The 17714-nt window shown below is 57.7% G+C and overlaps 1 protein-coding gene across 1 annotated transcript in view; it reads left to right on the forward strand.

The window, feature by feature from the left end:
• The window catches only part of LOC131412371 (forkhead box protein O6-like), a 30134-nt gene extending 15127 nt beyond the window's left edge, over positions 1–15007 (forward strand). Inside the window, 2 exon segments of the mRNA XM_058551953.1 lie at positions 13568–13801; positions 13803–15007. Coding sequence (XP_058407936.1) covers positions 13568–13801; positions 13803–14843 — 1275 coding nt within the window. The 3' untranslated portion in view covers positions 14844–15007.
• The last annotated feature ends 2707 nt before the right edge of the window (positions 15008–17714 follow it).

Below are 17714 nucleotides of genomic sequence, written 5' to 3' on the forward strand. Positions count from 1 at the left end.
GTTTGCGGGTTTGAAAGTTCAGCACCCCCCAGCCCCCACTTTCTGCGGGTTGGGGCCCCCCTCTCTGTGTGCCCTGAGGACTCCAGCTGCAGGATTCGCTGGAGTGGGGGTGCTCTACCAGAGAGGAGGGAGGGCTGGGAAGGAGATGCCCACTAGCCCAGGGCATATCCCATCAAATCCTGGCCACCATCCTTCTGGGTGGGTATTAGCATCTCTGTGTCCCAGGTGGAGAAGTGACTTGTCCTGGGGTCACATCCCTACGAAGTGGCAGGCCTGGAAATTGAACCCCCTTCTGACCCCAAAACTCAAGCTTTTTCTATACCATTGGGGCTGGAGGGGGGCTCTTGTGTTTGGATTTTGAAAGGGCACAGGATTATTCCTTGCAGCCCACCTTCTCCGTCCTTTGAGTGGCAGCCGGTGGTGGCCACCACATGGGGTCCTGGGGCTGTGGAAGCCCCTCTTTCTGTGTCCTCTGAGGGGAGGGGGTGGTCATGGACTGTGTGTATGGATGTGAGCCTCTGGGATATAGGTGCAGCAGCCATAGCAGGGGGAGCCCCCTCCTCACCTCACTGTCCCCCCTATTTCGTGACTGACTCACCAGCACCCTTTGCCTATTTGCAGCCTGTGGGCCTGCCTCCTAACTTGGGGGTGGTACCTGGGAAGCAGGTACACACTGGTGCCCACTCCTCCCACCTCCAAATCAGACTTTGGGTCTCTAGGGGAAGTGGGGAGTCACAGAGCCCAACACCCCCTTCCATGCCTCCTTCCTCAGCTCAGTCCCTTCTCACACACTCCCAGTGACTGAGAGCTCATGATCTCTGACCTCTGAGACTGCCCATTCTATTGCTAGACAGGTCTTAAAGTTAAGACGTCCTTCCTTCTCCCGGCAGAGGCCCATCTCCCTGGAGCATCGCTCAGGGTGTCCTAGTTCAGCCCTTTGGGGTCAGTTGGAGCTGTGGAGTTGGGAGTAGGTGAGGGGTGGACAGAGCACCTGTAGGAACCTGATCCAGGTGTGTGAGCTGGAGCAAAGCTCTTTGCATTCTGGTCCTTGGTATTCTCCCCAGTGTCCAAAGGGCCTTAACTCGGTTTCTGGTCCTTTCGGCGCTGTGACTGACAAATCCTCTGGTTCGGGAACCACGAGGGGTTAGTTGGCATGGCCGGCACAAAGTACCGATAGGACTTCTCACGGGTGGAAGCGTGTGAGTGTGGGTGTGGATGGACTTGAACTTGGGGCTCCTGCTTGGAGATGCCTACCCTGCCCATGGCGTTACCCAGGTGGCAAACGTACTCTGGGCGCAATGACAGGAGTGCTCATGGCAGTCCCAATTGGCCCCCAGAGCGGGCAGATGGGGTGTGCAGGGTGTTGGGTGGGCATTAGCTGAGGCTCTGGGGCCCGAGTAGGGCGCTCAGGGGGATAGCTGGATCTGGAGCGCCCCCCTTCCTCCTGGCACCCTGGTTACCATGGAAAGCAACTCTTGTTTGGGAGGGTTTGGCTGTTTGCTGCCATTCCCCACCCCCACCCCATATGTGGAGGTGGGAGGGGGGCCAGGTGGTGTGTGGGGGAGGGGCCTCCCACACCCTCCCCCCAGGGCCTCCCTCTTTGCAGAGAAACCTTTCTGGTCTCTAGGAGGGGTGCTTCTTGTGGGAAGGGGAACACGAATGAAGAGAATTAACGTCTGGGTGCTAGGCAGTTAGTTGGACACTTCACATAAATGCTCTCATTTCATCCTCCCTGGGTCCTGCCAGCTATGTGTTAATAGCCCCATTTTGCAGTTGAGGAAATGGAGGCCAAGAAAGATGAAGTCACTTGGCCAAGGCAGCATGGCTGGGATGAGGCCGAGCCTGGATTTAGACACAGACTTGTCTGTTTCTACCATGTTTCCCCATGTCCCGATGCTGGTGCAGTCTCAGCCCCACACACCAGCCAGCCCTCCTGCTCCAAGGCTTGCTCATGCTCCAGAACGCTCTAGGGCTCCTCAGTTCCCCTGGGAGCCAAGCAAGCCCAAACTGCTCTGTTTGGACCCCTGGGCCCTCTGCTGGCCTTGTCTAGACCCTACCCTCGCTCCCGCTTTCCCTGCAGCCTCTGATCTCAGGCCACCCTCACGTTGTCGCCTTTACACCTGGCCCTGGAGTTCTTAACCCACACCCACTGTCATTGTCACATGCTCACCAAGGCAGCTACTGACTCATGGACTGATCCCTTGGGACACCCCTCAGAAAGTAGGCGGGGTCTTGGGTGGTTGGAACAAAGACCTGCCTCCCAGGTGATTCTGGAACTCACTGTGTCTCCCTGAGAATTCCTCCCTTAAATCCTTAGTTGTTGGCAAACCTGGCTGATGATCAGAGTCACCCAGAGGCTTTAGATAATACAGGTTTCCAGTCCCCATCTCAGACCCTCTCCATCAGACTCTCAGCGGGTGGGCTTTGGAATCTATATTTTAACAGGTCTGTCTAGTCACGGGTCCGATTCTGAAGCAGTGCCTTAGATGGTAGCGTCTCAGGCTCCACTTGTCCCTCCCTTCCGCTGCCCCCAGTGTGGACCAGCTTCTTCTCCAAGCAGGCTGCCCAGGTTGAGCCCACTCCTCTCCTGCTCGCTCTTTTTGGATCCTCCAGAGACTTGAACCCCATGCAGACAGCTTGAAGGGACTGACCCCCATCCCCAACACATTCACTCATCCCTCACGTCTTAGGAATCGCGCCATATAGAATGTGGATGGAGAGAATGCAGCTGGCAGCCAGGGCTGATACGCTGTGCCACTCAGAGCCTCTGGCCACAGGAGGGAGGGGAATTGATGGTGTAAATTCTCAGGAAGCCTCTCTGCACCTAGAAAGGTGAGGAAACTGAACGTCACAGCCCCTGCTCTCTGAGGGCTCCCCATCTGGTGAGGAGACGTGAGCACGTGTACAGTGCAGTGCTGTTCCTACAGGATCCAGTCCAGGGGCTTCAGCGTGACACTCAAGGCCTTGGCCACCTGGCACCAGTCAGCCTCTCCAGCCACATCACTCACCGTCTTCTGACCCTTGCTGTAGCCACACTGCACTCTTCCAGCTCAGGATTCAATCGCCTTATGCCATTACGTCCATGCTTTCCTTGAATTCTCATAGCAACCCTGTGAGGCTGGTACTGTTACTGTCCCCGTTTTGCAGATGAGGAAACTAAGGCTGAGAGAAATAAAGTGGCTTTCACAGTATCCCACTGTAAGTGACAGAAATGAAACTCCCCAGGGCTAACTCCTGCCTAGCCCATTGCTCTGGCCAAGACATTCCAAGCTGGCCTCCGCTTCCACCCCTGTCTCCAGCCCCATCATTGCCTCTCTGCTCTCCCTTGGAGTTTGGCCCTGAGGCTTCCAGCCTGGGGCGTGGCTCTGGGGTCCTTGGCTCCCTTTCTCAGAGAGCTCCCTGAAAACAGGGCCTGACCAGCCTGATATTGTCCCACACTGCACCCCCCTCCCCAACCCCATCTGTAGGCCCCAAGGCTGATGGCAGCTTCCTCCCTCCAGGCCTACACCCATTGGGCACCAACTGCAGTGCTGCTCAGGGGAACGGGACTGGCTCCCTGACTTTGAGGTGCCCACAAGTCAAGCTGGGGAGATAAGATGAGGACTCCAGATTTTGATTCAGGATAAAGACTGCTCAGGGTCACGGTGGAAGGCCAGATAATGATCTATAGGTGTTTGGAGGTAGAGGAAGGGAACCAGATAAAGGAAGTCAACCCTCAGGACTCTTTAGGAGCCCCACAGAGTCTGGCTGTGTTGGCCAGAGCCCACCAGGACTTGAGGCTGGAGAAGCAAGCAGAGGCCTGACAGTTAGTGGCCTTGAATGCCAAGCTGGGGAGCTGGCACTCCAAGCTGTAGGGGATGGGGAATTACTCTGGCAGAAAAATCCCTTGACGGTGGTGTGGAGGGTGGACGAGGGGAGAGGCGGGCGCTGGCACCCAGTGTGGGCCTGGTAGTGGGGTCCAGGGGAGAAGATGAGCCCGAGAGAGGGTGGAGGCCCAAAGAGTCCTAGATGCCAGGCCTGAGGTGCCATTCAGCACCCTTTGGTGCTTCAAGGATCCCGGAGGTGAGGCAGAGTGGTGTTAGGGGTCTTGGACACAGGCAGGGAGGAGCTGATCATAGCTCTGTCACTCACCCTGTGTGTGGCCTTGGGCAACTGTCCCCAAGATATCAGGAAATAACATGACGGTTATTCATTGCTCTGGGAAAGGAAAGGAACCAGCACTGCTGTGTCAGGTGGGGGTCCCTGGGCCCTGATCCCTAAAAGACACTGACTTGTGCGTGTTGCGGGAAAGGGGGTCCTTCCTCTAATGCCTCCCTTTCTGTCCCTAAGGTGTCAGATATTCAGGATGTCCAAGCTTTGTCCTGCCCTTAGGTTGACCCGCTGCTTTCTAGCCTCCAGAGCCTTCCCCATGGCCTTGGGAGGCAAGCAGCCAGGTTTTAGGCTCTGTATTTTTAGAGATAAAGGCAGTGATTTGCTCAAGGTCACCCTTGAACCCAGGGCTGCCTGCCCCTGGGTGCCTGCTGCCCTTTGCCCATTGGGAGGCTGTGTGACCTTGGGCATGGCCCTTCCCTCTCTGGCTGAGTCCTATCTAGAGATCTGAATTCCCCTCCCCCAAGACTCTGGGAAGCTGTGATGCCTTCTCCACCCCTCCTGTCCCCTCCCCCTGTCCTCGTCTGGCCTTGCCTCCTCTGTAACCTGAGCTGGGGCTGTGGGGGAAGGGGCTTGCCCTCTGCCAGAGGCACCTGCCAGCTGAGCAGATGTGAGGGGATGGAGGCCCCCTCCTCCCCCAGGGCATCTCCGGCTCTTAGCCTGGCCAGGCTGGGGCTGGGAAGGCAGTGCTCAGTACACCTAGCCCTGGCCCCTGGCCTCTGGACCCAGAACTTGCCCTGAGCACTTGTCCCTTTTCAGCGGACATTCGTGCTCCAACATGTCCTGCAAGGACCTCTCAGTATCCAGGAGAAGACAGATGGCAGATGAGGGCTGGTGCCCAGTTTGGGTGGGCTGCCCTGGGCTCCTGGAGCCCCTTGGCATGGGGACAGAGGGCCAAGGGCGGCCCCTGGGGCAAGGCCAGTGTCTGCGCGGGTGGCCATGCCCCTGGGAGAGCAGATGGCTCTCTTGGCACCACGCCCATTCTGCCTTTTTTCCCCTCAGGAGCCGGCCTGCAGGGCTGGGGCACAGCTGCTGGGCCCTCCCCAGAGCCAGGCCCAGGGCAGGGCTGGGTGAGGTCACCGCAGCTGCTCCAGGCCTAGGGCAGGGGTGTGGGGAGGTGCGGCCTGAGGGAGGGAGGGGGCTCCGACTGAGAAGAGACAGGGAGAAGCCTGAATGGCTTTGCATTTAGGGATCCCCTTTAATCCCAGATGAAGGAGGAAAGAGTGTGGAGGTGTGGCTGAGCCATTGCGGACAGCCCCCACCCCCACCCCAGGCCCACCCTGGAGCTTCTGCCAGGCCTGGGCTCCTCCCTAGAGGCATCTCAGGGTGGGAGGAAGAGCAAGGGCCCTGGGTGTGAATTCCTGCACCACCACTTACACGACGTGACCTTGGGCAGGTCAGTTTGTCTCTTGGAGCCTCAGTTGCTCGTCTGTAAAATAGGGATAATAAACCAGCTCGGAGGGTTGTCACAAAGACTCAATAGGGTTTTAATTGCTGAGTGCCAGCACAGTGCATGGCACCTGGTGAACGCTCAGTAAATGGTAGTTTCTTTGCTTCCTCACTTGGCTGGATTCTCTGGAGGAGCCAGGAAGTGCTGAGGAAAAGGAGGGAGGTGGCAGAGGCAGCAGGAACGGGAGGGGAGACCAGGATGGAGGAGGCAAGGCCTGGAGCTCTGGCCTGAGGTTTTGCTGAACAGAAACTGCACAGAATTGCCAGGCCTGAGTGGTTTGTGGCTGCTGAGAGCTCCATCCTATGGTTGACTGAATGTGAGCCAAGGGTTGCCCCAGAAAGTTCACGTGGGGAGGCAGACTCATAGACAGTTATACTCCAGTGTGCAGTTAGATTTCTGTAGTAGCACTGACGTGGGAGCAGCTATCTTTGGGGCTTGCAGAGGGCGCTAGGAAGATGCCACAGAGCTAGCCTTGTTGGAGCAGCAGGAACTGGTGGAGCAGAGAGGGAGGGAAGGGCAAAGGGAACAGAGTGCAAAGGCATGGAGGTGTGAGACATCCAGGGTGGCTGGAGCCCCAGATGGGCTTAAGGGAATGGAGGTGATGAGGCTGGAGAGCGTCAGAGGGCTCTTGAGTATCAGTCTGGAGTTGGACCCAAGCCTGTGGGTGATGAGCAGCCACAGGCTTTTGAGGGAAGAGCTCGGACTTCTGCTGCTGCTTTGTTTGCTGCCCAGGCTGGGTGTGTGGGCTCTGCTGTCTCTGGGGTAGGGGTGGGGGATGCCAGGGCCTATCCCTTGAACTCATGCCTTGCTTGGGACATTTGGTTCCCCCTACCCCCTGGCTGCCCACTTCTGTTCCACTGCTGACCCCAAGCTCACCCACCTGTTGACACCTGCGGCCCTGATGCCACCACCTGCCCTTCTACCCCTCCTCCACTACAGACACTAGTACCAAGGATTTGCACGTGGCCTCAGGCCCTTGAGGTCATCCAGGTCACCCTTTCTGCCAGGTGAAGCACCACAGCTTCACCTCAGGCAGCAGAGCAAGTGACCCCCGGAGAGTCTGTGGCTCTGTCTGAGACAGGTGTGTGTTCCTGGGCCAGACTGGGGCCCCAGAGTGGGGTTGGGGTAAGGGGTGGGACAGGGGCTGCTCTTGGGGCTCTGAGACAGGGAGGGGTTGAGGTTCATGACATGTGGGATCTCATCCATGGATGTTGGGATTGTTACCTTCTTTTCCAGGGGAGGCCCAAGGTTCCATGGGTGAAGCTGGAATTTCAGCCACTGCCCTGGACCTTTGTTCCTGCAGGAAGGGAGGGAAGGAAGGAGGGAGAGACGAAATGGGAGTCATGGTGGGGATCCAGCGCTCACATAGCCCCACAGGTGGTGTCTGCTCAGGGAGGCATTAAAGGGAGGAGCTAGATCATCATCCCCATGGGGTAGGCAGGTCAACTTCCTGAGGGAGGGGCTGGGCTGAACCTTGGACAGTGATAGAACCTGGAGAGGTGTCCATACCTGGCTTCGGGCTTGAATGGATGGACACAAGACCCGGGACTGAACTGGGAGGGTCCTGGAACCGCCTGGTGCCAGGGAGGCCAGGAGGTAGCACAGGGCTTGTGGTGGGTGAGGGGCACAAGACTTGGGTCTCCTGTCTCTTATGAAAGCCAGGAAGCTTGGGCTTGAGAACCAAGGCAGGGATGGACACTGAGGTGGGCAGGGGGGCAGTGTCCCCCGTCACACTGAGACCCAGACCTGGCTCCATCACTTCCCAGCTTCACGGCCTCAGGAGTCATTTAATCCACCTGAGCCTCAGTTTCCCCCCTTTGTAAAGTAGCACTACCTATTTGCAGGGCAGTTATCAGGATTAAAAGAAGAAATGTATCAAAGAACCTAGCCTGGGTCTGTCATACTGTAAGTGGTGCCCTTCTCCTGCCTCAGTATTTGAAGCACGTGGCGGTGGTGTGCTAGAGCTGGCTTCCACTGGCTCATGAGAGCCGATCGTGCACACTTCTTCCCAGTTCTGCGCTCAGTGACGTCATGCTGGCAGCTTAAAATTGGCTACGATGGCAGTATCCATGCCACAGAAATCAGCAACAGCTACAAATCAAATCCTGGAGAGCTGGAGGAAATCCATCCTGTGGGCCCTCTTTAGCCCTAGAGGGGACAAAACGGGAGGTGGGGCAATGGTGGAGCACTGGCTGGGCCACGCAACCTAGAACTCAAAGGCTGTGGGCCCTTTTGGGCCTGGGGAGATTGGACATAGTCATAGCAGGAGACAGCAAATGGTGGAACCCCTTTCCTCTCCACACTCCCCTCTCCCCACCTAGAGATCTGGTGGGCTCTGGCTGGAAAAGTAAGATTGGATGAGGCTGAGCTATCAGAGAATGAAGCTGTACTGGGAGGAGAAATGAGGTTGTACTGGAAGATAAACAAGGTTGTACTGTCAGGGAATGAGGTGGTACTTGGAGGCAAGGTGAGGCTGCATTGTTAGATAAATGAGGTTGTACTGTCGGGATGAAGTGTACTTGTAGGAGAGATGACGTCCTGCTGGATCAGTCAGGTTGCACTGTCAGAGAACACAGCCACACCACAGGAGGAAGGAGAGCCTCCGACTTGGAGAATAAATGAGGGTGTCCTGCTGGATAAATGAGGGGGCCCGTCAGGTGAATGGAGTGCTGTTAGCAAATGAGGTTGTACTTGCTGGATAAATGGGACTGGTGTGCTGGATAAATGGGGTTGTGCTGTCAGATGAATGCATTACTGCTCGTGGGCGAAGGGTGTCCTGGGAATAGATGGGGTTGTCTTGCTGGATAGATGAGGTGCGCCATCAAATGGATCAGACCCTGTCCAGGAGGGAAGCACGGTCAGCAAGGATGAGGTTATTCTGTTCCCACTGGGGCTCATGGAGTGTCTTCTCGCCCAGGTGGTACAGTCTGTAAGAAACCTTGGCCCCAGCAAGCCCTAGGTTACTCAGGTCTATCTGGGGAGCAGGAGGGAGCAAGGTGGGGGGCTGGGGTGGGCAGCTGCATTGTTCACCCTCTGAGGCCTTCTTCCCCTCTCACAGAATCCCTCACTGCTCTCTGCGGTTCCATCTGTGGATCACACTGTTCCTGACTTCCTCCACCCCATGCTTACCTCTCCTTCTGACTATGTTCCCTTCTCTCAGCCCAGTTTGGAGAAGCTCATATCATGTGCCAGCTACTCTGCCCAGTCTCATTAATTCTCCCTGCAACACAGTATTCCCCCTTTACTCTCTCATTCATTCATTCATTCCTTTGACATTTAGTAAACGCCTAGTATGTATCAAACACATGGAGTACAGTAAAAAATGGACAAAAATCCCTCATGAAATAGTGAAACCAGACAATAAATAATAAATACAGAATATAAATACATTATATATTTATATATAACATATATTAATTTATTAATTCATATATATATAAATTAAATATTCATTTAGACAGTGATAATTGCTTTAGAAAAATGTAGAGCAAGGTAAGGGGGCCCAGAAATGGCAGGGAAGAGGAGCAGTTGTTAAGAGTGGTCGGGATGGGCCTCGTTGCAGAAGGTGACATCTGAAGAAAGACTTGAAGGAGATGAGAGATCGACGTGGGTGTCTGGGCGCCCAGTGTTTCTCTGAGACAGAGGCCCCAAGGTGCGACCATGTCTCGCAGCTTCAGAGCAGGAGGGAGGGATCCAGCATTTAGGGGAGGAGTCTGAGAGGTCATGGAGGGGCTGTGGGCTATGGCAAGGCCTCTGTTCTTTACTCTGAGTGAGATGGGGGCGTCAGAGGGTTCTGGGCAGGACTGGACGTGATCCGGGTTATTTGAAGGACCACTCTGGCTGGCGCGTGGTGGAGGGCTGCAGGGGAGCAAGGGTGGAAGCAGGTAGCTGTGTGAGGAGATGGAAGTTCAAAGCATCTTGCCCCAGGGTCGCACTGCTTGTGAGTGTTGGAGCCAAAACTGGGATCCGCAGCCAACACCAGAGCGCATGCGCTTTGCCCTGCGCCAGCCTCCTCTCCCTGGTGGGTGAGGCCCCAGGGGACTGGCCTCCCTGGCCCAGGTTCTGAGGGAGAGTGGGATGGGTGTGGAATGTAACCCACTCTCCGTTCCCTCTGCCCGCTGAGGGTCTCCTGAGGCCCTGAATCAGGAAGGTCTATCTCCTCTGGGAACCTGCCCCAGGCCTGCATGGAGGTATGGGAGATGGGAGGCCCCAGAAGTCGGGCCCAGCTCTGGGCACCAGGGGAGCGCGGGCATGCTGGGGCCGGGCTGTGGTGGCGGGTTGCTAGGCGACTCCGAGAGGGAGCCCTGGTTACTGCTGCCTGGCAGAAGCATCTCCCTCCTCTGCCTCCCTCACCTCCTCTGTGGCCTCTGGCCTCCCAGGAGGCCTTGTGGGTGAATTGTGATCTGCGCTTGCCATTGGATGTTGGCCGGGAGGTCTGATCGGTACCAGGTGGCTGGGCTCTGAGGAGCCAGCCTGGGCTGCAGGGCCTGGGCTTCCCTCGTGGGGCACAGCCCTGGTGTACACCTGGTGCAGAGCCTGGCTCAGCAGTGAGGGCCTAGGTCCTTGTGCAGCTCTGGGCCACCTCCCTGGGTGACCCTGGACAAGGTATCGCCCTCCTCTAGGCCTCCTCTCTGCCCCATCCATCTGGCCAGCAGAATCTCTCCCCAGGGGCCTGGTTTTCTGTGCGAGTGCAAGGGAGGGTGCTGAGCCGGCAGGGCCTCAGGTGCCCCCACCCCCACTCCCTGATGGCTTGAGTGTGCAACACTCAAGTTTTGCATTAGATTCCATTAACTGAAAGAGTTCCACTACTTTGAAAAAAAGTTTGAAAACCTCTGGGCTGGATGATTCTAAGAACTTTCAGTGTCAAATCCAAAAGGTCCCCAGAGTACAGATGGCCCATCTCATCAGTTTACTGGTAGGGAAACTGAGGCTGGAGAGAAGGAGGGACTTGCCCCAGGTCAGGCTTGGTGGAATGGATCAATCCCCAGGCTGAGGGTCAGGGGGCTTGGGCCCGAATCCCTGCTCTACCACCAGGTCCTGGGTGACCTTGGGCAAATCCTTTCTTCTCTCTGGTTTGGACCAGCCATTGTTTCAGGCTGGGGCTCAAGCTCCCAGGGGTACCTGGCTGGGCAGGAAACAGAGTGGGGAAGGATGCAAACCTTCCTAGGCTCAGAACATGTGCTCTTGGTAAAAATCTAAAACATTATTTTTATATTCAGAAAATTTGGACGTATTATGAAGTACAATTCAAAATTCACTTGAACTCTACAAACGAATCACAAGACATATAGGAAATTTTGACCTTGTGATATGTCCCCAGTCTTTCCATGCTGCCAGCTTCTAGGGATAGTTTACATGGAAAGTTTGAGAAGCACTGGAGTACTGGCTTCCTAAGATTCTTTGGAAATTCTCTGACTCGTTTCTCTCTCCCGTGGTGGAATGTGATGTCCTTTAGACTCAGGGTGAGATTAACCTGAAATCAATACCTGGCTCTGCCACTTAAACTGTGTGACCTTGGCAACTTAAGTTAACCTCTCTGAGCCTCACTATCCTCATCCTTAGATAGGGATCACAATCCCTGACTTGTATGGAGTTTGACAGACTGATCACGTGAGATAAAGTAGTTTAACGCTTATACGTCTGAACAGGCAGGTTCTGAGTAGGTGCTGGTACTTGGCAATGTCCTTCCTCCTTCCCCCCCAGCACTCAGAACCAGGCTGGCACATAGGGACATTGATAAAGACGTGTTGCCTTACTGACCTCCAGGTGGAGAAGCTGGGAGGTGGAGCTTCTGGGAAGCCAGAGAGTTCCATAGGGGAGAAGAACTGAGGCCTCCTAGTCCCCTGAACACAGGTGTGAGGGAGGGGCTGGGGAGCCAGGTGCAGGGGCGGGAGCAGGAAGGGGGTATCTAATTGAGGGAGCACCACTCCCTGGGGGTCCAGCTCCCCTCCTCTCAGGGCCCCAGGAGAAGCCAGGCAGGGCAACGCTTGGAGGGGCCTTGGAGCCCCAGCTGTCACCTCCTTAGACCACAAAGTGCCAGAGATAGGGAGCCTGGGCCCTGAAGAGTCAGGGCAGTACCTGGAGCTGGGGGTGAGGGGTGGGAGCATACCCTGGGCAGCAGAAAGGACCCCTCCTCCTGGAGACTGGTGGGAAGGAGGCGGGAGGGAGAGCCCTCATGGATCAGTGGTTATGGTTACAGGTGGATTAATGAGTTAAGAGCAGGTCCATGAGCTGGGCAGATCTGGATGGAGTGGTACCTAGCACTGCTGCCTGTGGGACTGTGGGCAAGTTACATCATGCCTCTGGGCCTCCGCTCCCTGGTACATGAGATGGGGTAATGCCAGCTTCCCCGGGTTGTTAGTGCCCAGCACAGTTATGCTCAGGGTATGATATTAAGGAGGTAGAGACAGAGCAGGTCTGTTGGGTGACCTAAGAGGTGAGGTCTTCTGGCCAGAGTGAGGGATTTAACCAACGTCTATGAGCACCTGGTGGGTTCACCAAACACTTACCCACACACATTATCTCAGGTAATGATCTAACAGCCTTCGAAAGTGGTTATTGAATGTTGCCCATTTTTTTCAGAGTTCACTGAGGCTCATAAGAGATTGAGTCAGCAGCCCATGGTCACATAGCTAGGTGGCTGAAAAGAGCCAGGCATCCTGCCCAGCCCTTCTGATACCCAAGCCCATGCTGTTTCTGCAGCAGTTACTAAGCTGGGAGGTCAAGGCCACCAGGTGGGAGGTCCCAGTGGTGGGGCGTGGCAGGCCCAGCAGAAGTCCTACTCCTCCAGGTTCCTGAGGGGAGCCAGGTCAGTGGAGCTGTGGACTCCCCTGCCTTCTTGGCAAAAGCAGGCAGTGACATGGGGATCACTAGAGACTGGCAGAGTAGAAATTTAGAAGAGGATATGCAGGGGTGGCAAAAAGGAAGCTCAGGGAAGTAGGAAGGAACAGCAGAAAGGGCCATGGAGCCTTGCGGAAGCCACTTCACCTCCTGAGCCTTGGTCTTCTTGTCTGTAAATGGGGATTACGCCACCTGCTTTGTGGGGATTTTGTGAAGGCTCCACGGAAGGGGCTTTGAGGGCAGAGCTACTCTGCTTCAGGTGGGTCAGGAGGGAAGGGTGGGCTGCAGCCCAAAGGGCAGGCTGGAGAGCTAGGCTGGCCTGAAGGTGGGCACCAAGCAGAGGTGGGGTCTGAGGTCTCCACGGCCAGTGGATGTGTTTTGAGGGGCTTGCTGGGATCCACGTCCTCTGTGGAGGTCCCAGGAGCTCAGAGGAGTTGGGGGAAATCTCTGCATAGTCTCGGGCCTATAGCCACCTTGGGGACCCCCAGCTTATTCTGCTTTCCCTGGCCAGGCCCTCCCAGCAAAGGGTTAACAGTCTTCTCTACCTGCAGTTGCATTTTAAAGACACGAAATTAAAGCAGGTAATTTATTCTCCCCACACATGAAAGAGCAATTAGTTCTAAACAGGGCTTAATCAGTCACCGAGAGATTGATTTCTGGAGCCCTGGGTTTTCGGGCTCCTGGCACCATGCCAGGCTGGGGAGGGAGGGGGGCAGACAAATGAGCCGCAGCGGCATGAGCCCTTACATAATCTGCCCGGGGGCCCTGGCAGGCTGGCCAGCTCCAGGCAGCGCTGGGCTGAGCTGGGGAGACAGGGTCCTGCTCCCCTGCTGCAGGCCCCTTAAGAGTCGCCCTCAGGTTCGCCCATGCTTCCCGGGAAAGGCCAGGCCCAAGGCTCGGGTCCCACCCTCTGGGCAGTGCCTGTGGGGAGCGGGGGAGAGGATGGGTGTTCGGGTTAGTCCGACCTGGGGACTTACACCTGTTCCCCCAACTCCATTGCCCCCTTCTCCCTTCTGGCTCTCTCCTTTCTCATCCTCTCACCTCCTTCTCTGTTTTCTCCCCCATCCCCGTTCCCCACGGCCTCCTCACTTCCCACTCCCCCACCCATGTCCTTGTCTCCGGCCACAGAACTCCATCCGGCACAACCTGTCGCTGCACACCCGTTTCATCCGCGTGCAGAACGAGGGCACCGGCAAGAGCTCGTGGTGGATGCTGAACCCCGAGGGCAGAAAGACGGGCAAGACCCCGCGGCGCAGGGCCACGTCCATGGACAACGGGGCCAAGTTCCTGTGCATCAAAGGCAAGGCAAGCAAGAAGCAGCAGCTGCAGGCACCTGAGCGAAGCCCCGACGACAGCCCCCCTGAGCGCACCAGCCCCGGGGCCCTTGCCTGCCGCGGCCAAGTGGGCCACCAGCCCGGCCTCACACGCCAGCGACGACTATGAGGCGCGGGCCGACTTCCGCGGTGGCGGGAGACCCCTGCTAGGGGAGGCGGCCGAATTGGAGGACGACGAGGCCCTGGAGGCCCTGGCGCCATCGTCGCCGCTCATGTACCCGAGCCCGGCGAGCGCGCTGTCGCCCGCGCTGGGTGCGCGCTGCCCGGGGGAGCTGCCCCGCCTGGCCGAGCTGGGAGGCCCGCTGGGTCTGCACGGCGGCGGCGGCGGCGCGGGGCTGCCCGAGGCCCTGCTGGACGGCGCGCAGGACGCGTACGGGCCGCGGGCCCGCGCCGGGACGCCCGCCTACTTCGGGGGCTGCAAGAGCGGTGCTTACGGCGGGGGCGGGGGCGGGGGCTTCGGGCCGCCGGCGTTGGGCGCGCTGCGCCGCCTGCCCATGCAGACCATCCAGGAGAACAAGCAGGCCAGCTTCGCGCCGGCGGCCGCGCCCTTCCGCCCCGGGGCGCTGTCCGCGCTGCTGCCGCCGCCGCCGCCCGCGCCCAGGCCCGGCCCGGTGCTGGGAGCGCCCGGGGAGCTGGCGCTGGCGGGCGCGCCCGCCGCCTACCCGGGCAAGGGGGCGGCCCCATACGCGCCGCCTGTGCCCTCGCGCAGTGCCTTAGCCCACCCCATCAGCCTTATGACGCTGCCCGGCGAGGCGGGCGCCCCGGGCCTGGCGCCGCCGGGCCATGCGGCCGCCTTCGGGGCCCCGCGCGGCGGCCTCCTGCTGGACGCGCTGCCCGGGCCGTACGCGGCCGCCGCTGCCCGGCCGCTGGGTGCCGCGCCCGACCGCTTCCCGGCCGACCTGGACCTCGACATGTTCAGCGGGAGCCTCGAGTGCGACGTCGAGTCCATCATCCTCAACGACTTCATGGACAGCGACGAAATGGACTTCAACTTCGACTCGGCCCTGCCTCCGCCGCCGCCCGGCCTGGCCGGGGCCCCGCCCCCCAACCAGAGCTGGGTGCCGGGCTGAGGGCCGCTTCCCGCGCCCCGGGTGCCTGCCCCGCCCCAAGGGGCCTCTGTCTTCCCATCCTGATCCCCGGGACCCCACCCCCGATTCCAGCTCCGCGGGAGGATCCAGGAGGCAGCCCCAGCCCAGCTAGAGACATCCCTCAGAAGTTGACCGCTGAAGGAAGTGGTGGGGAGGGGCTGGGGCACCCCTCCACTGCTGCCCAAACTCCTGAGACCCACTCCTTCCCCCCGGGGGCAGGAAGTCTGGGAGTGGAGGCCGAATTCCGGGCTGGGTGGAACGGCGAGGAGCGAGGTGGGCCGCGCTGGTCGGGGAAGCCAACCGGGAGATGGGGCAGGGGGCGTCTCCGAATCTTCAGTTTCATTTGTGGGGCCCTCGCCATGACGAATCGCCCACCCCAAACTGCGGTCTAGTTCTCAGTTGACACTTTCCTACTGGTCTTAGCCTCACCCACCCCAAGCCAGCAATCCCCTCCCGAAAATACACTCACACCTACCTACTGTTCACCCTGAGCTGTCCTCTTTCAGCCCTAAACCACCTCCCACCGCCAGGGTTCAGCCCCTCCCACCCATCCTTGCCGGCCCCAGCTTCTCCCCTCCTCCGTCGGAGTCAATCCCTCTTTCCGACCTCCCCATCACCCGCTAGTGCTGGTCTCAGTCTCTCCAGCGGGCCTCAGCTCCCATCCACCCCACAACCGACACCCCTTTCTCTGTGCCAGTGCTGGCTCCTCTCTCCCATATTTATAAGTGTCCGGTCGGGGCGGGCTGTGGGCGCGGCGTCCCTGGCGCATGTCGTAGGCAGTGTACCGTGGCCGTGCCGTCAGCGTGTGCGTGTGCGTGTGCGTGTGTGCCGTGTCGAGGCCGTGTAGAGTGCATTGTACAGCATATTTTCATGGATAAAATTGTTTTAAATATTTCCCGCGCCTTGGGCTAGCAGGGGGCGTAGCAGCAGAGGAGAAGAATTGGCAGGGATCATGGGGACGGAGTGTCCCTGTGCCTGAGCCCCTACTGTGGCTTTGCCTCTGAGTATGTGTCAGCATTCACTACGTCTGTCTGCTCAACACACATTGGTTAAGGGCCTAGTGAGTTCCGGACGCTGGAGATGTGCCTGTGTGGAGCTCTGCACCTGTTTCCGTGAACATGTGCATGCAGGAAGTTTCTGGTTTGGCGAAATTCTGTCCTGAATAAGCCTCAGAGATTGGAAGAGAAGGCACAGATATTTACTGAGAACCTGTTAGTGTCAGGTCATGTATTAGGCACGATTTTTGTTCCCGATATACAGATGAGAAAAAGGTCCGAGAGGGACAATGGCTTGGGAAGGCAAGGTGGGGTGGAAAGGAGGCCTTTGAAGGCACACAGACATCTATTTGAATCCGTTCCCGGCGGTTTACTGGCTGTGTGACCATGGGCAAGTTTTTAAGCTCTGTAGCCTTGCTTTCCTGGCCTAGACCACAGGATAGTAGCACTGATTGCATGGATTTCTTCTAAGGAGTAAAGGAGAAAAGGTATGTAATGTGCTCAGCAGTGGTCCTGCACTCATTCATTCATTCATCCACAGAAGATTTAGTGACCAACTGTTATGTGCCAGGTCTTATACCAAGCACTGGGGCTGCCACAGAGAACATCACAGGCACAGTCTCTCCCCTCAAGGAACTTCGAGGCTCGAGGGGGACGTGGATGAGTAAAGAGGCGATTGCAGGTCAGAGCTGGAATGAAGGGAGGAGCCAGAGGGCTGCTGTGGGAACGAATGACACGCTGCACCCATCCCAGGCTTGAGGAGTCAGGGAAGGTGCCTGGAGGGGGTGCTGTCTCAGCTGAGCCTTGAAGGATGAGTTGGCCTTGGGAAGGGGAGGGATTCAGACAGAGGGAACGGCATGGTCAGAGGCCCGGAATCAAGAGATCATATGGGTTCCAGAACCAAAGGCAGTTTAGTGTGATGGAAACTCAGAGATAGAAAGGTTACTGATGACAGGGAGGCAAATGGGCTGGAGGGAGCAACAGTGGGAGGGAGTCAGTGGCCAGGCCAGAGGTGCTGGTGGTGACTGAAACCAGGAGGGATATGGGAGGGCAGTGGGGCTGGAGCGGAAAGGAAGAGGTCACATATATTTTGGATGTGGGGTCATTGGGACTTTGTTGTGGATTGGACATGGGGGATGAGGGAGAAGGAAGAGTTGAGTGATACCTGGTTTCGAGTTGGTGACCTGGGCAGACAGAGCCCTTCCCTGAGATGGGGAACATCCCAGCAGGAGGAGCCCCGGGGAAGCTGGTGCGTTCAGCCTCAGACAGGCTCAATTTGAGTTGGGTACTACGGGAACCAGTGGGATGTGGGAGGGGTGTTCAGGAGCATGTATATTGTGTGAATGGCATTGGCCCTGGCATTGGCCGACATGGTAGCCTGGAGATGTCCCCCTGGGTAGTGAGGTCAGAAGCCCAGGAAGGTGTCTGGGCTGGAGAGGCTCAGAGAACCAAGGGCACAGAGGCTGTCATGGAGGTGTTGGGAGTGGCCTGGGGGTGGTGCAGAATGGGAAGAACAGGGGATCCAGGTCTGATTGCATGGATACCTTAGCACACCTTGGCACAGGAAGAGGAACCCACTGGTTGAGAGGGAGCCGCCGGACTGAGGAGAAGGAAAACCAGGACACTGTGAGCTCCTAGAATCTGTGCAAAGAGCATGGTCCTAGAAAGGAATGCCCAGTGCTCTTACCCGCAGAGCCTCACTTTCTTGTTCTGGGAGATGGGACAGTAGCACCTGTCTCAGATTTGTTTTGAAGAGCAAATAAGATTGGAATTATTCTCTGAGGTCACACAGCTGGCAGGGAGCAGAGCCGGGTTCCTGCCCGCACTGTGGACCTCCAATGCCCAGGCTCTCCTGCAG

The sequence above is a fragment of the Diceros bicornis genome, chromosome 13, assembly GCF_020826845.1.
Source record: "Diceros bicornis minor isolate mBicDic1 chromosome 13, mDicBic1.mat.cur, whole genome shotgun sequence".
NCBI lineage: Eukaryota > Metazoa > Chordata > Mammalia > Perissodactyla > Rhinocerotidae > Diceros > Diceros bicornis.